This window comes from Quercus suber, unplaced genomic scaffold (assembly GCF_002906115.3).
Source record: "Quercus suber isolate HL8 unplaced genomic scaffold, Cork oak 2.0 scaffold_894, whole genome shotgun sequence".
In the NCBI taxonomy this organism is placed as follows: Eukaryota; Viridiplantae; Streptophyta; class Magnoliopsida; order Fagales; family Fagaceae; genus Quercus; species Quercus suber.
In genome coordinates, this window is record NW_027070320.1 from 12,735 (window position 1) to 25,600 (window position 12,866).

A 12,866-nucleotide genomic window follows, 5' to 3' on the forward strand; every position below is an offset into this window, starting at 1 on the left:
TTTTTTGGACTCATTAGACTTTTGATACTTATTTCTTGGACTTGTTGGATTTATTTTATTTTTATGTTTAGCTAGTGATTTTAGTTATGATTTTGTTGATTAATGATTAAATGGTTATCTTAGCTAGGTAATTTATTGATTTAAAATCTTAGTTATGATATATTGAATTATGATTATGATATTAGTTATAATTTATTGATTTATAGATTTATAATTAACAGGTGATTTATTGATTTATAATTAGTAGCCTTAGCCTATGATTTGGACTAATATGGCATTTGGGCCACGTTAATTATTTAGGCTTGAATATGCATGCTTAATGTAGGCAAAATCTGGGCTTAAATCTGGGCAAAAATTTGGCTTGAATCTGGGCAAAATATGAGCTTGAATCTGGGCTTGAATTAAAATTTGGGCTTAAAATTTTTTTTTTTTCGGTTGGGCCACAAATTGGGCCCAATTTCTAAACGGGGCCCGGTTGGGGCGAGTATGGGCCCCGAAAAAAAAAAAACCCGGTATCCTAAACGGGCCGGGTTCGGGCTACGGGTCTTGCCCCGCGGGTCGGGTCCAGGTATGGAAAAACCCGGCCCGAATCCGACTCGTTGCCATTCCTACTCATGAACAGTGTTTGAACAGATAAACAGTGCTATTTGTCTCCAAATTGCAGAAAACACGTGAATCAAAAAAAAAAAAAAAAAAAAAAAAAAGAGAAAAACACAAACGCAAAACACCGGATCCAAACACTCACTTGGAATGATAGCATCCACTTTTGCCAATGGCAAGGGATCACACGTGGTCGTCAACATCAAAGGGTCACTATGTTGGACTTGCAATCTTTGAAACTGGTAGGCTCTATATCACCCACATGTTGGAAATTTAAGTTTTTTAGGAATTTAACCCTTAAAAACAATAGCTTTAATAATGAAATTCCTCCAAAAATTAGTCGTTTGCACAGATTGCAATCCTTACTATTGCAAAATAACACACTTAGGCTGTGTTTGTTTTGGGTGAAATTCATTTCCGGAAATGGTTTTCTATATTTTCGGGTATTTGGCTGCGCCGGAAAATGCAATTTTTCGGAAATCATTTTCAGTTGACTCACGGTCAAGGGTGAAAATGATTTACGGAATCATTTTCACTTCAAATGAATTCCGAAAAATGGAGAGAAAGAGAGAGCATGAAGACAGAGAGAGGGAAAGAGAGAAAGAGAGCACCTTCAGCCCCCCGCCGAGGAGCCCAGACACGCCGGAGACGTCGCCGGTGAACCCCGAGCACCACGCCGATCTCGCCTTCAATCGCAATACCGCCGATCTCCCCGGCGATCGCCTTCGATCACCTCCGCTCGATCTCACGATCTAGCCTTCGCACCGCGCCTCACCGTGAACCCAGCGCTCGATCTCGATCCCCGAAGAACCCAGCGCTCTTCACACCGCGCCTCGCCGTCGATCGCTTCCTCTTCCTCAATCTCTCAGCTTTTTTTTTCTTTTTTTTTTCTTTTTTTTTTTTTTTAAAGTTTGATTGCTGTTGTTGTTTTTTTTTTTTTTAATGAACTGATTATTGTTGTTGTTGTTGTTGTTGTTGTGGTGTTGTGGTTGCTGGAATTTTTTGTTGTTGTTGTTGTGTTGTTGTGGCCGGAATTTGCTGCCGGAATTTGTTGTAGGAAAATAGCATTTTCCTAATTGAACCAAACACATGAAAATATTTTTCACACCAATTTTCATAATACAACCAAACACTTAAAAATATTTTCATTTTCCGGAAAATAGCATTTCCGGAAAATATGTATTTTCCGGAAAATATTTTACGGGAACCAAACGGACCCTTAGTGGCAAAATTCCAAGCAACTTATCCAATTGCACCAGCCTCGAATTTCTCTATGCCTATAATAACCTTCTCGTAGGAGAAATCCCTGCAAAACTTGGCACCTTGTTAAAACTCAGAATTTTTTTCTATTTTCAACAATCATCTAACAAGAACTATCTCACCTTCTTTTGGAAACTTATCGTTTCTCGAAGGGTTTGCTGTAGATAAAAATAATTTGGTTGGGACCATCCCTGATTCTTTGGGCCAATAGACCAAGCTTGCATATTTTTTGTGGGTACAAATAGGTTGTTTGGTACAATTCCTCCCTCAATGTTCAATCTGTCTTCATTAATAGTCTTTCATGTAGCAACCAACCAATTTCAAGGACATCTTCCATCGGAAATAGGTATGACACTACCAAATATTGAAGAAATTGTTGTTGCCAAGAACCAATTTATTGGACTTATCCCTGTTTCAATATCTAATGCCTCAAATTTAAATGTGATTACATTGAACAATAATACACAAAGGGGAAAAGTTCTTCTTTGGAGAAGCTACATAGAATTTCATTTTTTGCCATTACCTCTAACAATCTTGGAAATGGAGGGGCAAATGACTTGAGTTTTCTTTGTTCTTTGACAAATGCCACCTATCTGACTAGATTGGGTATAAATGGCAATAATTTTGGGGGAGAGTTGCCCAAGTGCACTGGCAATTTCTCAACTACTCTTACTGAATTGGTTCTAGATAATAATAAAATATCTGGAAAGATTCCTATTGAATTAGGAAATTTGATCAATTTAGAGAGACTCGATATGTGGCAGAACAAATTCTCAGGTAATATTCCCCATGAAGTTGGAAAGCTTCACAAGTTACAAGTTTTGACATTAAATACAAATAATTTTTATGGGAACATTCCATTCTCTATTGGAAATTTAACAATTTTGGTAGATTTGGAATTACATGAGAATAATCTTCAAGGAAATATCCCTCTAAGTCTAAGCAGGTGTCGAAATTTGTTTACTTTGAATCTTGCTAATAACAATCTCAATGGTTTGATATCCCCACAAGTCATTGGTCTCTCATTCTCACCAGTTTTTCTAAATTTGTCTGCCAACCAATTTGCTGGTATCCTTCCCATGGAAATAGGAAATTTTATAAACTTAGAACGATTGGATATTTCTACAAACATGTTGTCTGGAAAAATTCCAGCAAGTCTTGGAAGCTGCATAAAGCTTGAATTCCTATACATGGGAGAAAACCTCTTCCAAAGGATCATTCCTCCATCTTTAGAATCATTAAGAGGTCTTCAATATCTAGAGCTTTCTGAAAATAATTTGTCTGGTGAAATTCCAAAATTTTTGGAGGTCTTTGTCTACTTGAAATTTTTGAATCTATCTTACAACCATTTTGAGGGTGAGTTACCAATCAACGGAGTTTTCAAGAACGTAAGTAGAACTTCGGTAAAGGGAAATGCTAAGCTTTGTGGGGGTATACCTAAGTTTCAACTTCCTATATGCAAATACAAAAAAACCAAGAAGAGGAAGTTAACTCTTACCTTGAAGTTAATAATTTTTATAGCTTCTAGACTTTTTGGAGTAACTTTGATTGTGTTGCTTCTACTTCTCTATTCTTTACGAAAGAAAAGGAATGGAAGTATCTCAAGTGATTCAAGAAATTCACTTTTGAATGTATCTTACCAAAGTCTCCTAAACACAACTAATGGATTCTCTTTTGCTAATTTAATTGGTGTGGGTAGCATTGGGCCTATTTATAAAGGAATTCTTAATCATGGTAGACAAACAGTTGCTATCAAGGTCCTCAACCTTTTGCATCATGGAGCTTCCAAAAGTTTCATAGCAAAGTGTGGAGCTCTAAGAAACATCAGACAACGAAATCTTGTTAAGGTGATCACAGCATGTTCCAATATTAATTATCAAGGGTCGTGATTTTAAAACTTTGATATACAAGTTCTTGGGAAATGGCAACCTAGATGAGTGGTTACATCCAACTCCAAGAATAAATGAGGCTCTTGAGAAACCAAGAAAGTTGAGTCTCCTCCAAAGACTGAATATAGCCATTGATGTTGTTAGTGCATTGGATTATCTACATCATCATTGCCAAACGCCAATTGTTCATAGTGACCTCAAACCAAGCAATATTCTTCTTGATGATGAAATGATTGGACATGTAGGCAACTTCGGCTTGGCAACATTCCTTCATGATGCAACCCAAGATTGTTCTACTAATCAATCAAGCTCCATAGGGGTTAGAGGAACAATTGGTTATACTCCTCCAGGTAAATATTTACATTTCTTAAGTTTTTTTCTTTTCCCTTCTCCTATAGTTCCTGCTTGCTCACTCCCAAGTGCAGGAGATCATAGCAATATAATTCTCGGAGTACCGAGGTCGAACCACAAGGAGCAAGGTAAATTCAAAGGCAATATAATTAAATAACAATTTGGGTGAAGAAGAAAAATATTTTTGCTTGGTGATTGTTAACAAGAATAATAATAAAAACTGATTTAAATCAATAATGTAAATACTAGGGTACCAGGGTGTTTCCCTATATCGATATAAGATTCTTTGTGATCTAAGAAAATATATATTTCATAATTGATTGTTCTTATACAATTAAAAACTTATGATTCGGTTGAATTGAGACAATTCAAGAACGCATGATAACCTCAATTAATAATGCGGTTAGAAAAGTTTTCAGAAAAACTCATTCACTTTAAAATCTGATTTTTATTTGAAACTATTAGAAATTCATCTAAACAATAAGAAAAACATTATTGAACTTATTGAAAGCCTGGAAGAACTAATACATCAAAAGAAATATAATTGAACAATCAAATATGTCGTTGATAAAATCTTAGAAAGAATCACATTGAATATTATACCGTATAGAAGAAACATAACCCCTAGCCCTAGCAAAGAGTTTAGGCTGCCATTAGAAAAAGGAAAATACAAGGTTTTCTCTGCCCAAAATTCGTTCTCACAGCCTCCCTTCAAAACCCTAATGTCTAAGTGTCCACAGAAAATAAAACTTGTACTATTTTAATTTTCGTCCAGCTTTACAGCAGTAACTTGTGAGTTAATTTCGGCCTTCAAAAATTGGTAATTTCGAAAATCTCAAAACTGGAAAGTTGTAGATATTTAAGTCACGATTCCAACACCCAGCCTTGTGTCAATTGGATTTTTGAAGAGAGAGATACGCCCAAAATATTGATCAGTGCTCAAATCAGATTTTTCCTTCTCAAATTCTACCTCTTTGATTTCTTTCCTTTTTTGAAGCTTCCAATCATGGTAGACGATCCAAGCACTCTAACTGCACCTCCTTATACATTTAAGCATGGTCCTTTAGCTCCACTTTAATTCTAGATTGGCATCCATTCTCTCACAAATTCCTGTAAACTCATCTTTCTCACATGATTTTTTGAAAGTAGAAAACTACACACAATGAATAGCATCTTATTCAAGAAATTATGTAAAGATAAATAGTATGGGCTAATGCAAATCATGGCTTAATTATACAAATTAACCATAGTAATAAGGAGATAACGTCCATATAAATATATAACAAGTATACATTTTAAGGCGTTATCACACCCCCCAACTTAAATCTTGCTAGTCCCTAGCAATCCACAAAGCACCCATGTCTCTAAAAGTGAAAAATTAAAACTAAAATACAAGCCACTTTCGTAGGCTGCACGACTGCACTTCCCATGTGCAGCAAGTCTTTGAACCCCTAGATCACCCTAGTGGACGAGTTTACTCTCGTGAGGGTTTGCAGTGACTCTAACCACAAAAGTCAATGGTTTCCTAAAAATTCTTGCAGCAAATGTTAGTCTACTTTATCATTATATCATACAAATGAACTTTCAATTTTGAGTTGGGATACTATTCATCATATCAAAGAGCTTTCACTAGCTTCACTTTTGGAGTGTGTGTGTGCATAGCCCATCCAATCAAACCGGCTTTTCCAAATATGCATAGACCAAGAATAATCCAGATTAGAGCCTCTACTCCAAAACCTATCTTAAGTCATCAACACTTTGAAAGAACACACATAGAAGTAATGGTTTTTCTCTTCAAATCACATGTGAACAAAAAGGAAAGAAGAATTTTTAAGAATATCACATGTGTATACAAAAACAACCGCTAGAACAACGGAAAAAGATCTCTTAGAAATGATGTTGAATTCCTGGAAACATGAGGTTAATACCATTCTCATCCCTAGTTTTTATCCTAAATACATACTAGCCATGCACCTTTAGGATCAAGTAGGACTTTAAGCTCAGTGGTAGTATAATCTTATGGCTAGGTAAAGGCAAACTGCTTTCTTTGAAATATGAGGTATATGAATCAAATGCAGAAAATTTAAGCCAAACCCAACTCATAGCGATAACAACCAACTTGAATCAAAATAGCCTTTACTCAACCATATAACCCTTCTGAAATACATGAAAGATGTGTAAGACACCAATAATTTATTGATTGATTATGTATGTCTCTTCTTTCTTTTTCTTTTTCTTTTTCTTTTTTTTTTTTTTGAAGAAAAAAGAGACAATGGTGGTATCTAAACACATCAATTGCTCAAAACTTGAACCCCCAAGAGAACACTCATAAACAAAAATGTTTTGTGGTATTGTAGAAATATTTCTCATGACTCAAATAATGGTGACAATGGTTAATGTAAAGGTAGGCTGAATATTTGTTTAGCTGGTGACAAAAAATTGGTGGTCTTAGGCTCTCATCTCCTAAAATTCCACATAAACCAGCATGCCTAAGGACAAAAATAAGTATATCTACCCATAATGTTTCCAATAGTCAACCAAAAAATATAGAGATCTTTTACAAAAACTGAAGCATTTGAGAGAAATTTAAGAGTTCAAACAAAGGTATACTCTCACAAAGAAAAGTAAGGCTCAAGAACTCTCCATATGGGTTGAGTTTCAGCTTATATCTAGCTTGTTCAGGATCCATGCATATCCAACGTCTAACCGTCCGCTAACCTGGCTATTGTCCTCAAAAGTTTCCAATTGTGCTCTTCATGAAAGAGTCTTAATATTACAAATAGTATAACCAACTCAGCATTATTCATTCCATCACATGATATAAAAATAAAGCTTATAACTCTTCTGCATTGAAATTCAAGGTTTTTTTTTTTATAATTGAAAAGTTGCAACCAAAAAGAAAGAAAAAAAATCATGCAAGGTGCAGCAAAATGTGTAGACCTCTCCCCCCAACTAAAATATTGCATTGTCCTCAATGTATCAAAACCAAAAGAAATTCAAGTATAAAGGGAAGAAGTTACCTCAAGCATTTGATTTTTTTTTTTTTTTTTTTTTTTGAAATTTCTTTTACACCTGCAAATGTTAGCGTTCGCTCTTGATGATGTTCTTTATTGTTAGACCAATATACTAATTGGTTTTTGATATAGGTGGAGATTGAACCCTATATCTCTTATTTATTTTAAGATGAAGGATGGTTTTTCTAAAAGCACGACAATATAAATTAGCACCACGGCACTTCTTAGGTGAGTTGGTACTTGGTTCCTCCACTAATACAAAATGTTTGGTTATTAGGGGGAATATATTGAGGCTGTGGGTAGCATAACTAGTAATAGTATTTCTAGCCTTTATTTAAACTAAAAAACCCACAAATGAGCTTATAAATTTTTTTTTTTTTTTAATTGAGCTCTTGCTAAAGGCTTTTTGGAGGGCCTTAATGCTCTTTTGATAAAATTAATTACCACACTGGTTTTTTTACCCCTTCTCTTAGTTCTTAGCGCAAAGCCAAATAGACACTAATTAAGGGAACTTTTGGTATGTAAGAACTTTAGTAGCAGTATTTTGTGTTGTAGAAATTAACAGAAAATGACTTTAGAGTTTTAAGTAATTGGCGAATTACAGTAAGTGGTGCTATAGTGGGTTCCATAGAAAATAGAAGATGAAAACAGAATACACCATGTTTTGTAGCCTATAGGTCTTTATTGTAGAAGAGACCTTGGCTACAAATGTTAATCAATAGTGCATTAAACACATAAGTTAATTTAATTATGAAGAAAATTTATTCACTTGATACAAGAAGGGAAGAAAAAAAAGACTTAGTGATGAATTAAACAACTAGGGAGCTCCTTCTCAAAAAAAAAAAAAAAAAAAAAAAAAAACAACAACAACAACAACAACTAGGGAGCTACAAATTATTTGCACCAATATTACATAACATAAACTTGGCAAACTATGATGGCAACCTTCATGATAAGTCATCAGCCTACCTGCAGTGAAAGAAGATAAATTTCAATATAATAAGCTTTGGATTTCAAATAATGACAATATGGTGAGTGAGGCCTTTCCAGCAGTAACAAAAATTTAAAAGATAAATATTAACTCTTTACCTACGACTTAATTTAATTTGAAAATTAAGCATCACATTTTATTTTGGTGGAATTATGATATCTCAAATCATTTAATATTTATGGAATTGGCAATCCTTTTACGTAGAAGATTTAGAATTATAGACAAGCAAGATTTGTCCAACAAATTAGTTTATTTAATTATTTAATTATTATTTTTAAGAAAAAAATGATTGTCCAACAAATTGGTTAACTTTGTAGCCTTTACAAGTTTACATCTCTATGTCACTAATTCAATACATGTGGCAATAATTTAAGCTTAAGTCATTAATGGAGATCTCTGTCTAGACTAGTAGGATTGTAGCCAATTTTTTGTGATCTCAGTCGTTCCATAGTGCAAATCACCCAAGTGAAAAAACTTTTTAGGCCTCTTTATATATATTTAAAAAAAAAAAAGTGAACAAGCTATATATTTAATGGATAAAAGAAACATTTAGGTATTAATTAATTGGGGTCATTCTAATCCTATGTAGTATGACGGCAGAATGAGCATATCAATTTTTAAGCGATTCCATTCTTCTCAGTTTTGCTAGGGAAAAAAGAGAGCACTGACATGAAAGATTGTGGCCTTCTAATCACTATATGATTCCCTATCATGTGGTTTGGGTGGATACATGACCAAATTCTACATCCCAATGAGAAAACAATATTTACCTATAGTTTGAAGTCCTTGTCTCGTGTATGCTAGTTTTAAGAATGTTTTGTCGAATTTTATGCAGCTCAACTACAGCAACATTGATGTTCATCCTTTCTCTTGGATATTATAATATAGGCATATTTTCATACAAGTAAAAGTGGGAAAGAAACTTACAACTTTTAAAGGTTATATATAACATGTTCTATTTTCTAGATATAATGGGTTCGTTTGGATACAACTTATTGTTACTGAAAGTTGCTGAAAACACTATAGCAAAATAATTTTTAAATGTATAAATAGTATCGTGGGACCCATGTTTAATATTTTTTAATATGTAAACAGTGCATGAACAGTAAATTTTGTCCCCCAAAGTCAACAAGTGCGGCAAAAAAAAAAAAAAAAAAAAAGAGAGAGAAAACGCAGTTTTAGAAACGCAACGCAACTTAACGCCGAATCCAAATGCAGGCAATACATCCTTACTAAAACTGTCTTTGCATGCTTGAAATTGTAGTAAGGAACTATAGGAGAAGGGAAAAGAAAAAAACTTAAGATGTATACTTGTTATATATTTATGTGGACGTTATCTCCTTATTCTATGGTTAATTTGTATAATTAAGCCATGATTTGCATTAGCCCTATTATTTATCTTTACATATTTCTTGAATAAGATGCTATTCATTGTGTGTAGTTTTCTACTTTCAAAATCATGTGAGAAAGATGAGTTTCAGGAATTTGTGAGAAAATGAAGGCCAATCTAGAATTAAAGTGGAGCTAAAGGACCATGCTTAAATGTGTAAGGAGGTGCAGCTGGAGTGCTTGGATCATCTACCATGATTGGAAGCTTCAAATAAGAAAAGAAATCAAAGAGGCAGAATCTGAAAAGGTAAAATCTGATTTGAGCACTGATCAGTATTTTGGACGTATCTCTCTCTTTAAAAATCCAATTGACACAAAACTAGATGGGTTGGAACCGTGACTTAAATATCTACAACTTTTCAGTTTTGAGATTTTCGAAATTCCCAATTTTTGAAGGCAGAAATTAACTCACAAGTTACTGCTGTAAACCTGGACGGAAATTAAAATAGTATAAGTTTTATATTCTTTGGACACTTAGACATTAGGGTTTTGAAGGGAGGCTGTGAGAACGAATTTTGGGTAGAGAAAACCTTGTATTTTCCTTTCTCTAATGGCAGCCTAAACTCTTTGCTAGGGCTAGGGGTTATATTTCTTCTATACGGTATGAATATTCAATGTGATTCTTTCTAAGATTTTATCAATGATATATTTGATTGTTCAATTATATTTTTTTTGAAGTATTAGTTCTTCCGGGCTTTCAATAAGTTCAATCACGTTTTTCTTATTGTTTAGATGAATTTCTAGTAGTTTCAAATAGAAATAAGATTTTAAAGTGAATGAGTTTTTCTGAAAACTTTTCTAACCGCATTATTAATTGAGGTTATCATGCGTTCTTGAATTGTCTCAGTTCAACCGAATCATAAGTTTTTAATTGTATAAGAACAATCAATTATGAAATATATATTTTCTTAGATCACAAAGAATCTCATATCGATATAGGGAAACACCCTGATACCCTAGTATTTACATTATTGATTTAAATCAGTTTTTATTATTATTCTTGTTAACAATCACCAAGCAAAAGTATTTTTCTTCTTCACCCAAATTGTTATTTAATTATATTGTCTTTGAATTTATCCTGCTCCTTGTGGTTCGACCTTGGTACTCTGAGAATTACATTGCTACGATTTCCTACACTTGGGAGTGAGCAAGCAATTTTGGCGCCGTTGCCGGGGAATTGCTGCGTATTTAGAGGCAATTTTTTTTTTTTTTTTTGGAACAAAGCGTAGCTGGTGGAAATTCTTCTATTGGTAACTTCATTCCATTTTTTTACCTTATTTTGTTTTTATTTTTTTGTTTGTTTTTAATTTATTTTATTTGATTGGCATTCATTGTTGCATGAGAATTTGGGTTAGAAACAAGAGAGACAGATTAGAAAATTTTGAAACGTACTTTGGTAATCTTTTTGACACACCTTTTCCTTCACCTTCTTCGTCAATCATGGGTGATGAAACACGTAATAATCATGAGGAGGATAGAAGAACTATGTATGAATTGTTGCATCCCACACAAAATTCTGTTCCTTCATGCATCATGTTTCCACCTAATGCATCACATGTAGAACTGAAACAAGGTTTATTAGCAATACTTCCTGACTTTAGGGGACAAGAAAATGAAAATCCTTATGTCCATGTTAGAGCTTTTAAAGAGGTAATTAGTAGTTTCTATTCACAAAATGTTATTGAGACTACTAAGTTACGTTTCTTTCCTTTTTCTCTTAAGGATAAGGCAAGAAGTTGGCTTTACACCTTGAAACCTAGGTCTATATATAGTTGGGGGGAGATGGCCAAAGAGTTTTTTAAGAAACACTTTCCTCCCCACAAAGTCTAGCAAGTAAAAAGAAGGATAGCTAGTTTTGTCCAAGGAGAAAATGAGACCTTATACCAAGCTTGAGAAAGGTACAAAGATCTTTTCAATTTCTACCCAACTCATGGGTATGAAGATTGGAGATTAGTTAGGTATTTTTATGAAGGACTTACACCTAGGAACCGACAGTTTGTTCAACTCTCATGTGGAGGGGACTTTTTACAAAAAGAACCTGAAGATGCAATGGATTATCTTGATGAGATAGCTGAAAACTTTAACACATGGACTGGACCTAGCCCTATGGACTCCACTGATAGGACTAGAACTAACACTACCACTTCTAGTGGAAGTGTTTTCAAGTTGAGGGAAGATGATAACATGAGTGCAAAAATCAGCATGTTAACTAAAGAAATTGAGGCACTCAAAATGAAAGGAAGTAGGAGTGTTAGCGCTACCTTTAGAGAGGACCCAATGGAGGTGTGTAAAATCTGTCATGAGATAAACCATGCTACAAATGAATGTGCATCTTTTTCATCATTCGTAAATGTGCCAGAAGAACAAGTACATGCATTTAATTCATATTGGCCAAATAATTCTTCATATTCTAACAATTATAACCCAAATATGCGAAACCATCCGTATTTGAGTTATAAGAGTGACAATGTGTTGAATCCTCCTGCTCCAAGGAATTTTAATTCACCACATGTATCATCATCATCATCATCATCCTCAACTTCCTTGGAGGATGCACTTAGTATTTTCATCCAAAGGTAAAGTGAGCAAAATCAAAAGTTTGAATCCATGCTCACTAGGCTAGATGAAGAGGTAAGAGAGACCAAGAGTCATATAACTAGGCTTACAAATTCATTGAATGGGATAGAGAGAGGGAAGCTTCCTTCCCAAACTCAACCCAATCCCATCAATCAAAATCTAATAATTGGCTCTAAGGATAAACATGAGGAAGTAAAAGCTATGACCATTTTGAGGAGTGGTAAAGAGATTGATAAAAGTTCTCCTTTAGTAACTAAGAAATCTAAGGAGACCCCAGTTGAAAAAGAGAAATATGAAACTGAGTCACTTGGATTTGGTGAAATTGAACAAAGCCCAATCTCTCCACCATTTCCACAAGTCTTAAAATTTCCTAGGAAATTGGACATTGCATCTGAGATATTAGAGCATTTGTATCAAGTCAAGATAAATTTGCCATTATTGCATGTTATCAAGCAAGTGCCTACATATGCCAAGGTAATTAAGGATCTATGCACCATCAAGAGAAAGCATCATGTGAAGAAGACTGCATTCCTAACAGAACAGGTAAGTGCATTTATCCAACATAAGACCCCAACAAAGTATAAGGATCTAGGTTGTCCTACAATCTCTTGTACTATTGGAGATTACATCATGGAGCATGCANAAAAAAAAAAAAAAAATTTATAAGCTCATTTGTGGGTTTTTTAGTTTAAATAAAGGCTAGAAATACTATTACTAGTTATGCTACCCACAGCCTCAATATATTCCCCCTAATAACCCAAACATTTTGTATTAGTGGAGGAACCAAGTACCAAC

At 34.2% G+C, this 12,866-nt stretch overlaps 1 protein-coding gene across 1 annotated transcript; it reads left to right on the plus strand.

The window, feature by feature from the left end:
* The first annotated feature begins 2,615 nt into the window (after positions 1–2,615).
* On the plus strand, positions 2,616–12,074 carry LOC112021733 (probable LRR receptor-like serine/threonine-protein kinase At3g47570). Its single transcript, XM_065768150.1, is given in 4 exon segments — positions 2,616–3,746; positions 3,748–4,099; positions 4,148–4,228; positions 11,437–12,074. Coding segments are annotated over 4 exon segments (2,202 nt in total).
* Positions 12,075–12,866: the final 792 nt, after the last annotated feature.